This window comes from Lichenostomus cassidix, chromosome 15 (genome assembly GCF_008360975.1).
Source record: "Lichenostomus cassidix isolate B80296 chromosome 15, HeHo_3.0, whole genome shotgun sequence".
NCBI classification, from domain to species: domain Eukaryota; kingdom Metazoa; phylum Chordata; class Aves; order Passeriformes; family Meliphagidae; genus Lichenostomus; species Lichenostomus cassidix.
The window spans coordinates 7,708,272-7,730,106 of record NC_139496.1 but is presented as its reverse complement, the minus strand read 5'-3'; the positions used below and the strand labels follow the sequence as shown (position 1 = coordinate 7,730,106).

At 42.8% G+C, this 21,835-nt stretch overlaps 1 protein-coding gene across 1 annotated transcript in view; it reads right to left on the bottom strand.

Moving 5' to 3' along the window:
* Nucleotides 1–1,153: 1,153 nt before the first annotated feature.
* The window catches only part of PPIL2 (peptidylprolyl isomerase like 2), a 67,211-nt gene continuing 46,529 nt past the window's right edge, over nt 1,154–21,835 (bottom strand). The window contains exons 15-20 of the mRNA XM_085075843.1: nt 16,157–16,274; nt 13,583–13,639; nt 5,045–5,117; nt 4,845–4,907; nt 4,208–4,347; nt 1,154–2,538 (exon numbers count right to left, since the gene is read on the bottom strand). Of these exons, the coding sequence (XP_084931969.1) occupies nt 2,445–2,538; nt 4,208–4,347; nt 4,845–4,907; nt 5,045–5,117; nt 13,583–13,639; nt 16,157–16,274 (545 nt within the window). The 3' untranslated portion in view covers nt 1,154–2,444. The remainder of the gene's footprint in view (nt 2,539–4,207; nt 4,348–4,844; nt 4,908–5,044; nt 5,118–13,582; nt 13,640–16,156; nt 16,275–21,835) is intronic.

The following is a 21,835-nucleotide window of genomic DNA, read 5'->3' as shown; positions in this document are numbered from 1 at the left end:
ATTAAAAAGGAATTTACTTGAATACACAGAATTACAGGGGTGGGAGGACAGAGAGGTGAGGGGGGGCTCTGCAGGACAAAACTGCAGGGCCTGGCTGTGGTGGAACAGTGACAGTGTTGGCCCCACAGAGCTCTTGCAAAGCCCAGCCTGGCTGCTGACTCAGCACTGGGCACTGGCCAGACCCTTGGGCCCCACAGAGGCACCTTAGGGATGGGCCAGAGCCAGTGTCCCCCAGCCTGGGAGCCACTGATAGCAGCTGGGAGCACTGGCAGGCCAGAGAGCTGGATCCAGGTCCAGAGGTGAACCATGGCTGGAGAGCTTCACCCCTTCTTGGAGTAAAACTGAAAGGGTCACACTCAACCCTTCCTAGAAGCCAGGAAATTTTACTTTCTTTTGTGTCCAATCTTATGGTGGCAAATGGTGTGGAAAGGGAGGGTGCAAAGGCCCATGGAAGGGCAGAAGTCCCTCTGCACTGTGCACAGGAGTGGTCCTTCAGGGACTGCAGTGGGTTCTGCCAAAAAGTTGGAACAGAAAGGGAAAGTGGGCAGTTATCTCTGCAGCCTGCTGCCACAACAGGAAACTGCCCCTTGGATCAATCTGCAGCAAGGACTTGCTGAAATGGAAATCCTTGCCACACCTCTGCTGCCTTCCTTGTAATAAAAAGCCCCTTTCTTTCATAATTCCCATTTTAATCTAGTACAAAAAAAGCATTTTATCCTTATGGATTCGTAAAATTGCCTTTTCCAGCTCTAGTAATGCTGTGAACTTCTTGACTACTCAAAAGTGTGCTGAAGTACGAATTAGGTAAAGAGGATCAATAACAATTTATAATGAAAGGGCCAGCACAAGAGAAATGAGAGGTTCCAGTAAGACAGAAGAAACTCAGCTTTAGGAAAGTACCATCAAATCCCCCATTCCAGTAATCAAACACTTGTTATTTCAAACAGACGTTTGCGAAACAAACTCCCCCTATTATTCTTTCAAATTAGTTTGAACTTCCTATGATTTAACAAAGATGTAATCATATCCGTAGAGATCCCAGAATTCCTTATGAGCATCCTAAAATGCAGGAATGAATCATTTCCTTGCACAACAATCAACTTTGCAATGCTGTGATCTTGGAAATAATAGTTGAGCAGTCAAAGGCAAGCACTCAAAACAAAATAAAAGCATTTAATGCAAAATATTTTCCAAAAGTTTTTACAGCAATTTCTTATAAATGGAGTCTTTTCTTAAAACATGAAACCACCAATACAAATGTATTGTTCCAAAGGGGATTACAAAACTTTCTCCTCAGCCACAACTGGAGGTAAGAGGGGCCTTTCTCTTATCTGAAAACACCTAAGATGAACTGAAAAGTAATGTCCAGGATCTAACCTGCTACGTGCAAGTGAAAGTAACACACAGATGCTTTGGGATTAAAACTTCACAGGCTGATCTATCTTTACCCCCACAAGACCTTTATTAAGATTCTGATAATTTGTGGGTATGTAATGGAAATATCTAATATGCCTGTCAGCTACACTATGTGGTTTTTCCTAATGATGGGAAGCCTGACATTGGGGCAGACAATGAGGTGTGTTACCCTGCAAGGACCAGGCTTTAGGGATGGCTGTTAAAAAAAACAAACAAAAGAGTTGTTTCTATTCCTGCTCAGTTGCTCAAGGCTGTAGTTTCTGGGACCTGAGGGCAGGTGTGAACTGGTGCATCATGGCACCTCTGGCTGTCCAGCAGCTCAGGGAAGGGCAGCCACTGGAAGGAATAAGTGGTGCAGCTGCCTCAGGCTCCCCATGTAGATTTGCAGCTTCCCAGGCTGTTAGAGGCTTTAATGTGTACAGAGAGGGCTCGTTTCAGAGTGAGCGAGGCCCTTCGGAGATTGACAGCAGTCAGTTCAGCCAGGATCCCGGCAAAGAGGAGACAAAATTGGTCCTTGTTGAGAACCAGCAGGAGGCAGCTGGAAGGAAAGGGCAGGACCGGCTGGAGCCCCTCCACAGAGCTCTCCAGCAGCACAGGCGCTTCCCAGCACATTAATTCATTCCCTCGCTTGGCACACTTGGCTGGTCTGGAAACGATTACCTGTAAAAGGAGCTCTTTCAGCACCGTAGCTGTTCACTGCTGCAGTGTCCTGCAAGGCTGGGCTCTGCCTGGTCTGCTGCCAGCCACGCAGAGAAAGGCTCCAGCTGATCCCCGGGGAGCTGGGCTGCCTGCTCCCTGCTTTGCAAAACAACAACAAAACGGCCTTCGAGGAAGATGCAGTGGGGGAATGTGCTCTCTAGAAAACAAAGCCACATTAACCAGCCTTAACAAAGCAGCAGTTTTCTCTGCCACTGGAAGGGCAGGCTGGTGCCTTCCCTGCCCAGGACAGACTGCCTTTTGGACTCTCTGGGGCCACGTGGGAGGCTCCTGTTTGTGCTGTGCTGCCCCAGTGCTGGGCTCCCCAGGTGCTACCAGGAGCTGAAGTCCCCAAAGCCTGTGCTCTTCTTCTCTTTCTTCGCAGCTGTGCTGGTTGAGGGCCCATCATCCTCCCCGCTGCGCTTCCTGCAGCCAGAATGAAAACAACTCTCAGGGACTCTTTACTGCCAGTGGGACCAGGGCAGCTTGGATGCCTGCTCTGCCTGTTCTTTCCCAGCACCAGCTATACCGGAGCCAGCCCCTCCCTTGTTGGCTCAAGATGAGTGCAAGCTCCATGCCACCATGGGGACTGCAGGGGCTGGGGGCCTTTAGCATGCCCAAAAAGAGGGAGAGTGAGTCCATGGGGATGGTTTGGATCAGGCTTTGAACACTCCCAGGAACATGCTTGAAGCACAGTTAAGTTCTCCAGGCCAGAGCTGAAGATTTAACAGCTGTACCTTTTTAGCACGATCAGGAAAACACAAGCCATGAGTTCTCTCTACACCACGTCACCTGCACTTGTGGCAGCAAAATGATTTATAGGGAATTAGGTATAAAGCAGCTGGGAGAGCTTTTCGGATCCTTTCCTCTGTTTCTTGAGCCCAGCCTGTTGCAGTTGCTGCTGCTATTATCAGCCTCTCTTGAGCAGAGCTTGCAACCCCAGGGAATACTATGCAGCCAGATCATGTGCTGTGGTTATATTGTCAGATATCAGTAGCTGATAGGGAGAACAGAGAACCCTACACCTGCCAAAGCAGACTGCAGTGAGTGAAAGTCCTTTTTATACTACCTGGTCTTTTCAACAGAGCCACTAACTCTGCTGGATTTCCACTGTAAATAAGAGTCCAACATGCCAGCAGTTTTAAGCTGGACATAGTATTTTAAGGGACAAGCAATATTCTGTAACTGAAAAATTTTACTGACACATTAAACTGACCTACCTGAGCTAACATATTTCTGTTCTCACAGTTATGCAAATGCCTGTAAGTCACAGAGGCACACACAAGCTGATTAAATGGCTGCCCAGACCTGTGTATGCATAAATACAGGCCTTTATACAGCAGACAGACAACAGCATTTTTGCAAATGCTTTTAGAGAAGTCTGCTAAAAATCAAGTGGAAGGCATCTATTTTAATTTTTCCAAAACACATGCTAATCTGCTGCTCAGCCAGAATTCCATGCTGTCCTTAGAAAAGAAAGCAGTGCTGCCAATCCCAACAGGGGTACAAAGGGTGTCTGGGAGAGGGTGCTTTTGAATAAGCCTGTCCAACCAGCCAGGTACCCTGGAGCTCCCCTGATGCCCCGTGCTCCCACAGGAAGCCAGGGAACCTGCTCCCCTTTCCAGCCTCTTCAGCTGTGCCAGTACAGCTGTTAGTGTGGCTGAACAGGGAACCAGAGCAGCAAACTGACAGGGGCCTGGGGCAGCTACTTTGTGCAGGGGAGAGGTTGCTAAAAGATAAACATCTGTGGGCCTTCAGAAATAGCTGCAGAAAAGGAAGAGGATAAAAGATGGTGTAGGAAGTGACACAGTACAGTTCCTCTAAGACTTCTGAATTCTCAAAATGTATCTACAGTTCTGAAGTCAGCAAATGCTTTTAAAGACCAACCTGATCATGTTCAAGTGCTAAAAGAAAAGCTCAGTTAATGTGTCACCTTGAAAAACAACACAAGTAAACTCTTGACTGTTAGGACTACATTGAGGGTGTCTTTGCTGGCTCAAACCAAACATCTGAGCAATGGCACTGGACAGGACCAGCATCCAGCAGGAAAGGCACCTAAAACACCCAGCAAAAGTCAGACAGACAGGGAACTCACGCTGCAGCCATGTTGATGTATTTTCCAATCCCCTGCCGGTAAGCTTTAGGAGCCTGAACCTCTTTCTTTGGTGGGACCACTTCAGCCTTTATTTTGGCTGCTTCTTCTTCCTGCTGGAACTTCTCTCTTTCAGCAGCAACCTGTGGGAAGCAAAGGGTGCAATCTGTTGCAAGAGATAGAGGAGAATACGGAGAAAATGTCTACAATTCTTTGAAGCTTTAAAGCACTCTAAATCAGCAATCAGCACTGCTGAGATTACAGGGCAGGCTTTAGGAGACAGCCCTCAAGGGCCACTACAAACAGGCTGTCTGCAGCCATTACACGCAGACTCCTTTCTTCTCACCTGCAGCTACCCACAGCTACTGGGGGCATTTGAAAGGAAACCATCAGAAGCCTGATGGACTGGGAGCTGTGCCAGAGTCAGTAACAAGAGTAACTCTCCACTGAAAGAGTGACCAGGATCCTGACAAAAAGGCAATATTGAATGGCAGCTGCCTAATCTTAGCTGGCAAACACATGGGCCAGGGTGCTGCCCATGTGCAAAGAAAAAGGATTAAGTTACAAAGTTCTCCATAGAAAAGCTTTGGCTTTACAAAAAAAACCCCAACCAACCAACCAACCAACCAACCATCCTCACCTGTGCATCTGCCTCTTCATAGGGATCAACGAAAACAGTTGTTGTCTCAATTCGTATTTCCTCCTGGGAGCAGAAGAGAAGATCAGTAATTCCATCTGCTGATTAAGTTGTGCCATCTCCCCAAGTTTGTTTTTGAGAAGTGTCAGCAGAGTGACCAGCACTGCCACGTGAGGCCACTGCCCCTGGTGCTTCACACATACCTTGGGACGGTCTGTTTTTGGGTCACTTTCCACATTCTCCATAGCGGTCAGAGTCTCAAAGCCACCAACCACCCTGAAAGAGGAAGGACATGTTATCCAGTTGTCACAACATACTCAAAATATTCCTACACCCTGACATTTAGTGCATCTAATTTATGCCCATTACTCTAGCAGATTTTTAAATCATCATGTTTGGAAGACCTAAGATAATGTAATTCAGTGTGGATGATAAGGATTTTTTCTCAAATTTGGGATTTGAATTTAAAATTAAACAGGACATGGAAAAGTCAAACACTCAGAGGCAAAGCAAAGCCATTTGTCCAAAAACCTGGGATCCACACAAACCAGCCAGATGAAGAACTAACCTTTTCTTTTTCTTTGTTTTTAAATAGTATTTGAGACCTAAGAGTGTTATCAGGAAGAGAACAGTAACTACAGGAGAGCAGTGACAGAGCTGTCTGCACTAACAGCAGAAACACAGAAAGCACAGGATTCCTCCAGAACAACATCCTGACTCTGAGCTCCTGAGGGCTCTGGGAAGGCAGAAGAGCATCAAGTCACAGCCACAGGCTAATGCAAGGACACTTCTCAAAGCAGTTTTCACCTAGGAGAGCCATAGATCCCTGGCTTCTCCCTTTTCAAGTCAATATATTCAAACACTTGCTTGAAAAATGTCTGAGGCTGAAGGCTTTCTGGACTGTTGCACGTTTATTTTCAAAAAAAGTGTGGAACAATGGGAACATTCTAGAAAAGCATTTTTAGAAAGGATAAATGGGGAAACCCAGATAATTATAATCCTGTCATCCTGTCATCTATCCCAGTAAAATAATGGAATAGTGGAGACATGACATGATTAAGAAAGAAAGGAAATAAGTAACAGCAATCAACAAGGTTTTGTGAAAAACAGTGTCTGTCAAACAACCTTCTATCTTTGAGACAACAGATGTGGTTAACAGGGATAACAGTGTCCATGGAACAGACTTCTGGAAGGTGGCTGATATTTTGATTAAGGAACCAGAATGATATAAAGTGATTACAGCACACATTAAATAAAAAATTGGCTGACAGGTGTCAAAATCTAATTTTAAACAGGAACCACTGAGTCAGTGTGTTTTCAGAGGGGTCCTGCTGGGATTAGCTCTCGGTCCCAGGGTATTTAACACTTTTATCCACATCATCATCCACAATTAAATTTGAAAACAGCTATTCTTAGAAGAGCAGTAAATAAAGAGGAAGACAGGCTGTTGATGCTGAGTGATCCAGATCCATTAGCAAGCAGGCTGTAGCTGGACAACATCTGTTTTAATAGAGCCAAGCCACATGGCCAGGAACCAAAAATACAGCCCCTATTAATGGCTGTGGGACAATGAGAAGCAGCCGCTAATTTTCAAAAACACTGCTCCAGGAGCCAGGGGAGCTGGGGGCTGGGAGCTCTACAGTGAGGGCAGGAACTGCCCACTGAGGAACCCAGGGCTGCCCATGGGACAGGGCAAGCCAAGAGCCAGCAATCCCCCAGCTTTCACAGGGGGGAAGCTGTTTTGATGCCTGATTGTTGGGATTACTAGGACTCCAGCACCAGCATGGGTAGGCTGGCAAGGGATGGGCAGATGAAATGGGGGAAAATCAAATTAAACTAAACTGATGGGGAAAAAAATATCAAACTGATGGAATATGTGGAGCATGTTATCACCTAACTCTGCTTTCTTATCAAAGAAATAAGCAATGTCTCCACCAAACACACAGTTACCTTTATACATTTTACACACTCATACCAGGATATTTCCTTCTCAAAGGTGTCTATCCAGTCCCAGCATGGCAGAGGCTGCCCGACCAGCACCAGGACAGGCCTCTGACTCTCACCTGCCATGGTCTCAGCTGACCCAGTGGAGAAATACACCTTCTACACCACCCCCCAGTGCCCTCACTGCCACCCCATGGGCTGGGACAGGCTGTAAGCACAACCAAAAGGACAGACCCCACCACAGAGAATGAACTGAGACAGAGAGGTGTTCTCAGCACCTGCCCCAGCACAGCTGTGCTTGCTCAGGTTTCAGAGCTGCTCCAAACTTTATTCCCCAAGGGCCTGCTGATATTCTGTAATCAGGCTGTGACTTTTAGGAGCAATTAAAACCCATGTATGCAGGCTAGAACAGCCTCAGTAATTTGTGACTGGAGGGAGCAGACTGAGGGAGGCTGCACAGGGCTTGAAGACCCTGCATGAACTTTGGAAAGTTCATAACAAAAACTCAATTTCAAAATTCCCCTCCAGGCCAATATCAGATTCACTTATAATGCTGGTGATTAACACCCAGCCTAAGATATATTCACTGTATTTTAACTGCCCCAAAGGAAACTTCTGATTTAATATCGGAGGATTTTCTAGCCAACAGCTCACTCATTATCTGCTTGTATGTTTTCATTTAATTAGGTTTCTGATAATTTGAAATGGCCAGATCAGCTGTGCACTGGCAATCTCAGCTGAGTAATCCCTTAGCCCATAGCTAGACCTCCCACAATATTAGCCCTAATGCATTTTACTGATGCTACCAGATCTTCAGTTGCTCTGCTAATTAAACTTTATTGGGAATATTTTGTCACTTGTACACTTGGAAAGGCTGTGACAGACATGGCATTCACAGGTCATCAGTAAATGACCTAAATAGTCTACTTTGACATGATTGTAAAGGGCTAAGGGAGAAGAAGACAAAGTTGTTATGCCTGCAGAGCGTGTCATTCTCTTTTCTTCTACAATTCTTGTCTCACAAAGGGAAAACTGCTTCCTTTTACATCCTTGCATTGTCCAACATTTTGCACAGTGTATTTCTGTATTACTGTCAGCACAGTCAGCTCTCAATATAGGCTTTTGTCTTTATAAAAACACTGCTGCAATACTGATAAAAAAATAAAAACTGATTTGAATACAAACCACCAGCTCAGAGGAGAGAGCTCTGACCAGAGGGACAGGAAATAACCTACGAGTCACTTCTGTTCAGGGAGCACTTGGGAGCTTTGTCAGGGTCAGGCCTGGCTGAGGCTGGTATCTCACCACTAAGAATTAACATCCATAAAGGGTAAGATCTGATTGCAAACTTCACTCATCTATTAAAAACTGAACTACACACTAACCTAGCAGTCAGTGCTGGATGCAAAAACATTTGAATATTCTAAATTGTAAAGGCTTTTGCAAGCTTTCCCCTGATCTGACAGAGACAGAGTACTTGCAGGCCCTTGAAATGTTACATGTTGTTATTGTCAAATCTCATGATGTTACATTGCAGCACTAAAATCAGTTTGATGAGATAGAATGTGTCAAAGCCCATGCACTGGCATCCCTCACAGCAACTGCTCCTCACCACAGAAGTTTTTAGGATTCCATGCCTGGCCAGCAACACATATAGTGTGCCAAGCAAAAAGCCCATACAAATTATATCTGCAAAAAAACATCAGATCAGTACATTCAAACATAAAAAAAAAAAAACCCTCTAAAGAGTGACCCACTATTTAATATTATTCTAATATTCAAGGAACTCTGTACATAATTTTCAGTAAAAGAAAATGCAGATTCCAGGAATTCAGGCTAACATCCCTTTATACTCTTTACACGTGCTAAACGTGTGTCACAGACAGTGACTGTTCTCACTGTGTTGGCTGGTCCCATGCAGTGTCCCTTGTGCCAAGTTGGGAGCCAGCAGGGAAGGGAAGGGAGAAGGGCATAAACAAGTTTAACCTTTTCCACTGCTCCTGGCTCTGTTCCTTTTATAAGGTGTCACACTGCTTTGTCCTAAACTGACTATGTAAGGTTTAAAAAGATGTTCAGATGACATCTGACAGTGAAAAGGATGACACTTTCAAGGCACCATTTACATTAGAACAACCAGTGAAATCAAGGATTTGCTGTGTGCTTCCAGTAGATGTTGAACAGAGGAATGATGATCTCAACTATATATTTAGCTCAGCATCCCTGAGACAGCTTGTATTTTTAGAGGAGCTTGATAAATGTTGCATTACATTTAAGCATGAACGACAAGGCAGGTACATTTAGGGTATTTTTTTCTGTTAGCACAGGAATGAAAACACAGGAATGTTAGCATAGGAATGAAAACAAAAATGTGCCCTTACTTGTGCAATTTTGTTTTCTTGAAAGCTGGGAAAGTTAGCACTGGAAACCTTTGCATTTCACATATGTTATTAAAATCTTACTTCCTGTTAAGGCTCCTTTATGTAAACCAGTGACCTTGCTTCATAACCACTGCCAATGCCTTTGCGTGATGCAGAAGGTAAATATCCAGAGCAGGCTCTATCCATTTACAAAATGCCAGTGAAGATCTCACTATACATTAGTTAGTGCTGCCCCCAAAGAAAACTGCATCTCCCCAGCAGTCCTAGAGACATTCACACATGAACCTATTTCTCATACTTTTGTTTGGAAGAATTATAGGAATTAGGCCTTATGCAATGCTGGGGATGGCAGTGGGCCAACATGTTAGAGTTTTCTGGTCAGAAGATGATACCAGAACAATACCTGGACCTTTTTTTTTTTTTTTTAAGCTTTAACCTACAAACAGAAACCAGAAAGAAAAATTGCTCTTTTGTGAACACATTCTGCCCTGAAGGTTATTTTTATAAAAAGGAGAACATACATTTATACACACACACACACACACACACACACACACACAGAACAATACATACATGCACAAACATGTACACTCAGGACAAAATGTTTTCTGTGCATACACCCAATCTGCAGTGGAGTGAGCAATTCCAACATGCAACAAGGATGCAGCCAAAACACCTCCATCTCTCTCCTAGATAAGAGTTTAATCTAGCAGGTGAGACATGGTAATAAAGGGTGCTGAAAAAACAAAACAACTTGGAAAAAAGCTTGTTGAAACTAGAATCAACAGATGAACCTGGCATGAAAGGACTTCCCTGCCTTGGCACAGGTCCCTCTTCAGAGATCATGCAGCTGTTTTGGAAATGACAGCAGCTCCAACAGCTGAGTCCTCGTGTGCTACAGGACACCAGAGCCATGGTTTCTTCAGGGAGGCCTGGCTCATCTTCCCACCTCACTCTGCTCCTATGCTGGTGTCTGGGGAGTAGACTCTGCAGTGCAAAATTAGGTCAGGCTCCCTACACAGAATAAGCTCTTCTGCTGTCACACAATTTCTCCCACCTTCAAATGTACTAAAGCAGAAGAGCCACAAGAACATGAGTTTTCCAGCTTAGAAGCCATTGGGATTCACTGATTCAAATCATACAGAGAATGTTGCAAACACTGTGTTAACAGTACCTGGGTAATTTACCTACTGCTATTTATCAGTAACTGGGTAACTGAATCATGCCTGATATTTGCTTTATGTAGCTAATTATGTGGATCATTTCCAGCTTTGCCACTCTGACCACAACACTTTTCTCTCTGCTCCCTTTACTGCCCTTCATTTTATCACACCATATATCTGCAACCTGCCCTCATTTTCAAGCCCACCATGCTCTGCTCGTCCTAAATTTCACCCAAAATTCTGAAAGCATTTCTCTCCTTCTGTTGATCACTTTCCCCTACTATTTTAAACATGCACCTTTTAATGTGTGCCTTTAGCTTTGTAACAGGCTCCAATTTTGTTTTTTCCTAGGGCTTTCTTTTCCCAAAGGAAGTATAAACTGCTGGTGGAAGGTAGGTTGAAATGGGTCAATGTCACAAGTTCCCTCTATCTATATGCAATCTCTTTTCTACTTACACAGCTCTGAGGGACAGAGATTATGTTTCTATTTCGGCTTATAAAGGGCAAATGTACCAAGTCTCTGAGCCACAGGAGCTGTGAACCATTGGAACAGAAAACATAAGAACAACATGGATGGGATATGCTTGCATCTAAGATTCATAAAGCACACCAGACAGAAACCTGAGCCTGTCTGCTGTTTTGGCTGTAGTGTTCCTGTAGCTCCTGCAGGTCACAGCACAACTGAGGCCCTGCCTGGAGCACAGGTAGGAGGAAGACCCCAGGCACAGAGCCCAGAGCAGCAGCAGGCAGGACCCTCCCCAAGCAGCAGCTTCTCATCCCCTCTGTGCAGAGCCAATGCATGTCAGTTGGTTTACATTATCTCAGTTTCTATATTAAACCTCTTACCAGCAAGCTAAAAGCCCACAAAAGCCACCGGTTGGTTTTTGTGTTAATTACATCATTCTCTAAGTCAGAAGAAATAGTAATTACTAGAAATGGTAATTACTAATTTAATCTAGGCAGCTCTGTTGGAGCAGGAAATCCATGCAGCCTGCAACACAGCTCCAAAGGAAGGCATTCTTCTCTCCCTCTCTCTTTTTGGTCCCCAGCCATGCTAGATTATCTCCTTTCTGTTTCACTCTGGTTTTGCTAGAGGTACAATATCTGGTGTCTTCTGCCTTTTATAATTTTTAAAAACAATACAGGTTAAAACAGCTGAAAAATTTTGATGACAAAATATAGATCTTAGGAGCTACACACTTCAACCTTTTATTATTTAATTTGTAGGTAAATTCAATTATTCAAGAACTCAATTTGTAGGTTAATACAGACCTGATTGGGATACATCTATCCCAGTATCTGCATTTTTACTTTCTTTGAAATTATCTTAATTTACATGCAAGACAGGTCAGAGCAAAATTTCTCTGCTCTGTTTTCATATGAAGATGTCACTCAGTTTTCATGCAGGGAGCCAAATATGATTCTAAACCAACACTTTTTATAAGTTTTTCTATTGTAATTCAGCTAAAAATAAAAGCAGCACCACTTCTCTCTGGCACCTAAGCTCAGACTTCTGTAGCAGCAAAGATAATTCCAAATTAAGACAGTCTTTGCTAAAACTGCAAAAATCTCTGCTGTATACACCTAACCAGATTTACCTGGAGTCAGTAATTCCTCTCTAAAGGGCACTATACAGTGTGTAACATCATCTCAGCTATTTTGCTCACAAGGTATTTGAGATATTTGGCACAGTGCAAAGGCTTTGGGGAGCACTCCCTGCACCACAGAAAGCTCAGCTGCTCTCCAAATACTTTCCTGGTGAATTCTGGTAAAACTGGAGCATACTGGAGAAACACAGAGAGGACACTGGAGGACTACACAGGATGCTCACTGAGGCCAGGCTGCACCCAGAACTGAAGAACAGACACATTTTCAGCTGAGCTGTCCTGGCACAGACATTATTTGATGAGGTGGCCAGCTCAGGTTAACAGCATTACTGTAGGGGATTTGAAGGGTTTTTTGCAAGGTGGACTCAAATTGTAGCTTAAGTGAAATAGTCTTAAGATCTGGATAAGGTAACTCCTCCAAGAATATATTGGCTCTCAGCTTTTAGTATTAGAATTTGCTTTTTTTATCTGCTTTCACCAAAGGACAAGAGAACTGTGAATTTTTCTAGGACAAACTTGAGAAAGAAGAAAGAAATACCTTTCCAAGAGTGCAATTATCGAAGAATCAGTATTGGAACTAACAGCACTAAAATAAAGTGCCATTAAAATGAAGCAGTTTCTGCCTCAAGAACTAGCAGGCAGGGAAGATGGATTAAATATATCAAATATATCACTTTCACTGTACAGAACAATTGCATGACATCCAATCAAAGTAAACAGCACATGGTTTTATTTTCCGTTGCTGACTTCCAAATGAATAAAACTAAGAAAAGAATAAACCCCCAAATCGACAAGTAAAAAAGACTGTAAGATTCTCAGGAACTACCAATGCAGCAGGCTAGTAACATTCCCCTCTCCTGCCCTGCACTAGGGAGGTTTGAGAACAGCTCTGCTTGACTTGGTAAATACCAAGTACCTGCAGCAGAGGAAGCAAAGAACAAACTATAACAAAGATTTTGTATCTTCTTCTGCAATAAATACCTTAATCTTTATCATGTGAAGGCTTCACTGGAGAAGACTTACAGAAGAGACTTCTCTATAAGGAATGAAGTTCTCTCGCTGTCTGGGCATTGGTAGTATCTTTATATATGTGTGCATAAACATGTATGTATATACACACACATGCGTATAAATATACACATTTTATACTAGTGGTAAGTGTCAGGAATGAAAGAAAAGAAGAATAAAATAAAAAAGAATAAGAAAGGCCAAAAGACCTCTTCTATGCAGAAGCTCTATGTTCTATGCCATGATGAAGAGCAGTCCTGTCATGACTAATTTTTCAGCTGATAGCTCATAAGAGGATGAAAGAAGTACTAAAGAGCTAATCTCTTGTGTCCCAACAATTAACATGCACAAATATTAACATGGTTCATTACATGATGATGATTACTTTGTTCATGACTCCTGGAGAGCCACCCACAGAAGGGAAGTAAGGCAACTTACAGTGATGGAAGGAGGAAAAAAAGGCAGGGTCTGCTGACTGGCACTGGTGCACTGCTGTCCACCTACTCATGACCAGGAGAACTGGACTGTGAGCTAGGATTTTGCTCCAGTTCAATTACAAGAGTCACTACTTTTTTCTCTTTAGGCTTCAAACACAGGGGAGGATGTCTGCTGTGCTGCTGCCGAAAATATCCTTCACTTACCTTCCAAAAACTGTATGCTTCTTGTCCAGATATGCACAAGAGCGGAATGTGATGAAGCTGGAAAGAAAAAAGACATAACAGTTACCACATGGTCCCACTGACCCTCAACAACAGCCAGTAATGCTTAAAAATACCAAGTGTCTGCAAAAGCTCTCAGAGAGAAGCCAAGCCCCTCTCCCTCTCACTCCTCTCTGGGAGGCCCACCAACCAAACATCCTTTAACTCCTCAGTTTTGTGGGTTCTATCCTGGATTTCTGGAGTTTTGACTTATCACTTTTCAACTTACTAACATTCTTAAAACAGTACTCCAAGAGTGGGGTCTTGCAGCAAGTCCAAAATTAACCTGAGCATCTGCCTCCTTGGCTACACAGGCCCTGGGAAGCTCATGCAGGGCAGGGAGACGTGCATCCTGCTTGGGAAGAACATTCCTCGTGCATGACGGGCAGCTTGTATCCAACAAATAAAGTTACATGACACAACAGTCTCTGCCAGTGTAAACTTCTATTTTCTGGATATTTACATTTTGCATTTCTCTTCCCTTAAACTAGCCTGCAGTGATCCATTTCTCCTCTGGGCAGAGCACACTCGTGCTTCAGATACAAACATTCCAGAAAAATACTTTGAAGTGTCAAAAGTAATTAACTGGACTTTTAATTTTGGAGGCTGTACTTTTACAGATGGGAACTAAACCACTAATGCAAAGCAACCTTTACTACTAAAGCTGTTCTCTAAAGCTTGATGCTTCTTTGGAAGTCTTGGTCTATAAATGTATGAGACAAAGGTTTCCACACTGTGGTCTGCAGACCACGATGGCCTGTCTTGGCTGGACATGCAGTGCTGGCTCTCCACCCTGTCTCCATCTGTTGCACTACATAGGAGACAGCTAAAAATATATAAGCATTCCAAAAGCACTTTTCCATATAAGCAACTGCCTCAGGAAGTTATATGATTGGAAATAGGAGCAGCTGTAATGTGCCAGACAGTCTATTAAGATGTAGCTTGCCCTAGGAAAGCATTGGGATGCTGTGCAGAATGCAAACTCCAGCATGGAGCACCACTTTATTCCTGGATATCCAATACTTAAAATCATCATATGGTCAGTTATGCAGCATTGTAATAAAAAACCCCTGAACACTAGCAAATATACAGAGAAAGCTTCTCACCCATCACCGCAGTTAAAATAAAACTAAGAACAACAGAATTAACATTACTCAGGATGATCCCAGAGAAGTCCTGAGCATTATTCAAGCATCGCCTTGCAGAGGAGACCCAGCTCCCTCTGCCCTGCAGCGCCTGTCACCTGTGGGGAGAGCTATTCACAGAGTTCCTAAGGCCACAGCAGTTGCCAGAAGTGTCTAAGTGCTGCCTAGGAACCTTTATAAATATGGGCAGCTGAAGTCTCTTAAGGACTTACATATAAAGGAATTTCATATTTCATTTGCAAATTTTAGGAGAACATACAATCACATTTACAGCAGCAGATGATGTGACTCAAAATGGCACATCACTTATGGTCTCTGTAACTTGTTATTAGAATCCCTTTTTTTAAAAAAAAAAAAGAGGAAAGAAGCCTCTACTCTCCCCTAATTTAGCACATGAGTGCTGGCAATAATATTCAAATCCAAAATAAGTTGTACGGCAACTCAATCCAGCAAACTGCTCCACATGTGCTTAGGCTTAAGAACGCAAGTAAGCCTATTAAAGGCCCTGAGACAAGGACTTGTGTTTAATTAAAGCAAACCACACTGCTGCAGAGTTTACAATCCATCATAACACTCAGCATCATGAACACCAAGACCCCCCTCCCTCCCTTCCTCCTCAGTGCCAAGACACAGTACTGCACACACACTCTTTCCTGGGGCTCCCCATAAAAAACCAGCTTTTTTATATTGCAGTACTTACAGAGCAACCAACAAATAGTTGGCTCAAAGTGACACAGAACATTTTCAAAGGACTGCAGGCAAACGCCGTATTAATGTTAACACACAAGCAAGGCCCCTACAACTTCAGTATCTTTAAACATTCCCTCGTTTTAGTCCTCATTCTGCTTTTGTACACTGGAAAACAAGTTATTCTCAATCCCAAATTGTACACTCTGCCACATTTGAGTCTACACATTTCAGAAGAGCAGAATTGTTCTTGTTTATTTAAAATCGGGTGACTAAAAAGAAGTTATATTCCCACAGAGTGTATGTTTCATTTCATTAAGCCCTTTAAAAAAGCTAAATACTGGGCTAAATTTGTACAGCATGAAGAGGTGTGATGAATGATCTTGCAGGGGTAACACTGGGTGGACACTGACAAAAACAAACAAAAACTTTAAATCATAACAACAAAAAAGACAAATTATTGCTGATATAATAAACCCACGGGTCTTCTTGCCATGCTTCATTTTGCTCTTAGATTGGCCAAGAGCAGCTGTAGCCCTGACTGCAATATGCAGCACTCAACAGAATATTTCACTTGACTGAACTTTAAAGAGTAGCTCATAAAATGCCATTTTTCTTCTTAACAGAGTGAGACACAATGTCCAGAGGGAAACAATAAAGCACAAGAAAGCAAGTGACTACTTACAACTGTGATTTGTTTGTGTTGGGTCCCGAATTTGCCATACTAAGAACACCACGTCCCGTGTGGGACAAATTGGGCTTGAATTCATCTTTGAAAGGTTTTCCCCAGTAAGATTCTCCTCCTTGAAAGAGAAAAGATGATAGAAGAAGAAGAATGTTTGTTTCCATTAGTTTCCCAGTGTGTTTTGTAACACGCGCTGACATTAAATCCAAGGTGTCCAGCACTCCCAGTCACTACGTGTTAATACATTGTTACCTCACCCCTATCACTAGGCCAGTTTTTGAGCATGACCTTGAAATCCGATGTTTTCAACTGGCAACACATTTCTCTGCCCTCACACTATCAGCTGCAACAGACCACACTTTATCAACAGCTTTATGTATCCTGTGCTGAAGAACTGTCAAGGATTTAATTCTTTACTGCTGGTCCACCATAATTTTTCTCTTTTGAGACATGAAATCTTTAAAACTGGCTTCATGACAAAACACAGAGCAAAGAATTACTAGTTTAATTGCGCTCTGGATATAGCATTGCTTCCAGAAATAAAATATCAGGGAGATGAAACACATTCAGAGAAGCAACTAAGAATGGGAGCTATAAGCTCAAATGCTTAATTCCAGACTAAACAATGAAGAATGATGATATACGGTGCTCCAAAATAAAAGGGAAAAAATAGATACTTGGACTAGATACCTGGATGATGTGAACACTTAAATGCAATGAAGGTAAAAGGATAATAAAATTGCCCTAACCCCAGCCCCAGTCCTCTGAAACTGGTTTTTCTGTGACTGTGGACAGAGAGAGGGTCCATGAGAGCTCTCCTCCTGACTGTCATTTTTACATTATTTATGACAGATCTGACATTTTCATTTGTACTTTCCTCCAGCATCATTCTTAATAAGAAAAATGAAGGCTAAGATGAGTCACAGTTTTACAGTCAAATCCATAATCTTGTTTGACAAACCATGAAAAAATATTTCACCTTAGGACAGTATTAAAAATAAAACAAACAAAACTATCCAAACAGGCAGCAAGACTTGTCCATCTGCAGAACTGGCTCAAGAGCCCTCCAGAGTAAGTGTATCACTGCAGAAGCAGGAGGTCAGGGAGGGAGCTGTGGTGCTCCACAGCCATGTGCACAAAGAGCACAGAAAGCAATTTGATGATATGGCTGCACATACGAGCAACAAATAAAACCAAGGAATGAAAGAGGCTCCTGCTGAAAACCTTACCCAAAAAATCGCAAGAGTGCATTAAATGAGGAAAGAGTTTCAGATGATACCGTGAAAACAAAGCATCACATATGGACAGCTGCAAGTGGAACCAAGTGAGAAATTATGGAAGAAGCTGACCCACTTAAAAACCCAATTAATCATATTCAAAAGACCTATTAATAGAGTTGAGTGTTGCCTGCTCTGCAGTTTGACAAGAAGTGGCAAAAGGAGACAAACCCTGTAGGGATTTTCTGTAATCAGGAGTACAGCAGCGATTACTTCAGCAATCTCTGGCTATTGAATATTTTAAGATCAGCTAAATTACATCAGCTTGATCCCATATGCCAATCTTTTCCAGCAGTGGGTGACAGGATATGGTACAGTTGCAGCCAGCTCTAGAGGAGTGTGTGCTGTCTGAAGTTTTCAGAGGAAACACAACATGAGCACAGCCTGTTGAGATGGGACACAGCAGCAAGTGGCCAAACCCGTGAGTCTGCTACACCCTTCATGTGCTTCCAGCTGATGCTGGAATTACAGTCAAGCTGCTGAAGGAGAGTGGAATCAAGCCTGAAGCCTTCACTGGTCAGAAAAATAATTCAAAAGGAAAGAGAAAAAATGTGAATGACAGAGAGACTCTCTCTTTCTGGCACAACAAACAACCAGACCCAAGAGCTTGCAGACAGGAGCAATGAGCCATGATCTTTAGGTTTTGGAATATTTATTTTTGTATGATTTCATTTCAGATCATGCACTACAGGTCAGAATTAATCTCATATGTATGAAAGCTAAGTTTGGTTCATTCCGGTTCTCTGGAAATAAGTGCTAATATTTTAGCAGATAGTTACAGCCCCTGCTCTGTCTGCCATACAGCTGTTTCCAAGGCTAATTCTGTCTGCCTGGGAGCTGCAGCAGGAACAGGGAATGGCCTGTGCAGCATTTGCCTGAAAGGCCAGACGTCCTGTGAAGGACATAACTGAAGTTTCTGTGGAAACCAGGCAGCACAGCCTGGCAAAGGGTGGTGAAGACACTGCAAAGGCACTCAGACAGCAGAGCAGGCATAGCTTGGGGTTTTTGTTGTTTTGGTTTGTTTTTTTAATAATTTAAAGGGAATACTTTTTTTTTTCTTTTTCAAGGAAAACCCCAAAGTATTCTCCTTAAATTAAAAATAGCCTGAATGTGCTTTTCGTCAAACTCCTGCTAACCTCTGGAATTGTTCCAGGCTTCAAGTATCTGCTTGAAGCAGGACTAGACAGAGCAAGTCAGAAGATGGCAAGTTACATCTATACATTTTTTTAATTACTGAAACCCAGCATGACTTTCTCTGTGAAGATTAAGTACAGACCTCACATCAGTCTAGGGCCACAGCAGCCCAATGCCTGATGCTCAGCTGGAACAGGGATTTTACATTCTTATGTTTTACTCTCTACATTAGAGCTCAATGTAAACTTGGGAAAACCACTCAGAGGTTCCACACCTACTAATAATTACGGGGTGTTTGCAAGTATCTAGCAGATTTTACTGTGTTTATTCTCAACAGAGTTGGGAGGTGTGGCTGTGCATTTTCTGAAAGCAGAATGGATGCAGACAGAGGAGGTGTGAGCATGGCAGTGTCTGGCTCCAGCCTTTTCACATTACACTCCCTGTATGTGCCATAAAGAGAGGAGGATCCTCCTTATACTCCCCAAATCTTCCTCAGAGTGCACACAGATCTCTGCTGGCTATATTTGGAGTCACGATGATGAGAACCCCTCACCCCAGAGCTGATGCACCAGCCTACAAGCAAAGCCCACGGAAAACAAGAATTGACTCGGGGTGTTGGATTCACGGCTGGCAGCACTGCCTGTCACTTCACCTCCCTCTCAGCTTATCTTCTGTCCAAGTGGAGCTGTGTGCCTACTGGACGTGCAAATGTTTCTGAGATCCTATTACAAAAAGTGCTGGAAAAAAATTCTGGTGGCTTCTGTGCTAAAAATCAGTTCACATGCAGCAGCCATGGCCCCAGCATGTACTGCCAGTGGCTGGATCAGTATTGGGAATAATTACAGCCCTGCACATGGGGATCTCCTGCTTGCACAAAGCTGGAAATGTCCTCAGGATTGGCCACAGAAATATCCTGGCATTCAACAGCATTTAACCTGTACAATGTCAAAGCCTTCAGGAGCCAGAAAGAGGTTTTGTACAGTTCTGTAAAATAAAATCACATGCCTACTCAGATACATACAATTCAAAGCTGAAGGAAGCTGGGGGACAATTCCACACATTCTCCATTAACAAAAAATTCTCTTAAATTGAAGACATGTTTAACTCATTCTCACACAGAGATGAAATGAAACAGACCACATAGCTCTTAGAAAAGAACATTAATAATTTCTGTGGCTATCCAGAGTGGCAAGATATATTTAGCTTGTACTAAAGCATGGTTAGTTATTCAGTCTTGTATCTGCATCCTGTGCTGAGAGTGAACAGGTGAACAGATCTAAACTGACATCTGAAGCAATCACACATTAGCAACTACACAGAAAGAAGCTACATTTTCAGACTGTCTTTTGAACTAAACCAGATTACTCTTTGGTAGTCTTTGTTCCTACTAAAAGCATTTAAAAATTTTTTTTTGAGGTACAATCACAGAATCTGTACAATCTTTCTTGCAAAGAGCTGAGAGATGCATCTAAAGCTTCAGAAATGTAGCATTCCAAAAGCCAGGTGTGGGCTGGGAATCATCATTCATGACAGTTGTGATTTTAAATAAATCCTTCCTTTTTCTGGCTTAAAAATTGCTAAGCAGTGGTAAGGAAGTGGGAGGGTTCTGATTCACAAAAATGATGGCTTACTTTCTGTAATTTTCTTCTTGTCATTTAGAACAACGAGGTACATAATAACATCTGACACTTCTGTAGAGCTTTCCAAGTGAGATTCTGGAATCATTTTGCAAATATGAAAGCCTTAGCTCAGGCAGTAAGTGCTTCTCTCTTCTCAGATAAGAGGACATGGCACTCTTAACCCCATATACCCGAGACTGGATTTGCAGAGGGGTTGAAGTTTAAAAGGAGCATATTCTAGATAAAAAGGTCTTGCACTTGCCCTTTTGCTGAGCTTCAATCATGCAAGAAAAGGACCTCTAAAACTGGTACAGTTTAGGAACTTGCCATCTTAGGTAATCACATTGCATTGACCAAGTTTGTCCACAGTCCTTTGCTACTGACATTTCAGAAGAGCACTTACTGCTGCCAACCACAATGCAATTCCCATCTACCAGTGGTATTTCATCCTGGACTTTTACAGTTACAATGTGCCTCCTTTGTGCCCTCCTGGATTCATAAATCACACGCTGATTCACGAAACCTTCCAACAGGTTGCAAGAAAGAGTAGCTGAAAAATGCCTGTGCTGCTTCGAAAATGTGATGCTTTGCATATAGTTTTCCCTTTTTCATACAAAAGGGTTAGGATATTAAACCTATTTTTTCTACATGCAAATTTTCTTCAATTATTTGGAACACTGAAAATACAGAGCAGCTGCTCCACTTGCACGACTGTGAGTTAAAATTACTCACAGTGTTCAACCACGTAGTTGTTATGAACAGCAGGAAAAGAGATACATCACAAATCTAAAATTCATTTTCAAATAATTAATCATTACAAAGAATGACCATGACTCAGCTTATTGCTCTGAATACTGCCTCTATGGGTGGTTATTTTGTTAGAAAAGAAATAAGCTGCTGCAGCACAGTAAAATTCCTCCCAGTAGTCTTATGAAACATTAAGTTGAAGGTTGTAGGAAAATGAGTCTGGTCCTCCAAAGCAGTGTCAGCCTTACAGGACTGTGTATCTGACTGCTCTGGCAGTGCAGGTCTGACAGCTATGCTAAGGTAAAACTATTCTCCACTCTTTTCCCAGGGTGGTATCTCAACTCCCAGATGCCATAATGCTAATTTCCACCCTCCTCCATCGCAAGGTTAACTGCTGAGTAGCAGGAATTAGTTGTCCTTCACATGTCTGCTGGGTCACATTTACTTTTATGACAATCTGAAAGAGACTCAAAAAGGACATATTGGGGAGCTGAATAACAAACAACAAAGTGAGGCTCAGTGCTGCTTACAGAGAAAACTGTTCAGCTGGAGAAGCCATGAGAGAGGACAGTCAGTGACAACCAACTTGGCATTTAGCTCTGTGAACTGTTTCCAAAACACAAGCACACTTAATCCAGGTGAACCAAGAGCACAGTTGCAGTCTGTGTAAGTATGACAAGTAACTTTATGTCATGTTGTAGCAACTGTGCCCAAATCCACCCAGAAGATGAACAGTCCTGGGCGTAATTAGCAATGGAGTGGGTGATCATCTCGGCATCAGGGGGCTGCAACCATAAACCTGACACACTGACACATGGGATGAATGTGTCAGATGACAGAAACCAAATAGTGGGAAGATATTCAAACAAGTCTGTTCTAGTTCCTGAACTAATGAACAGGAA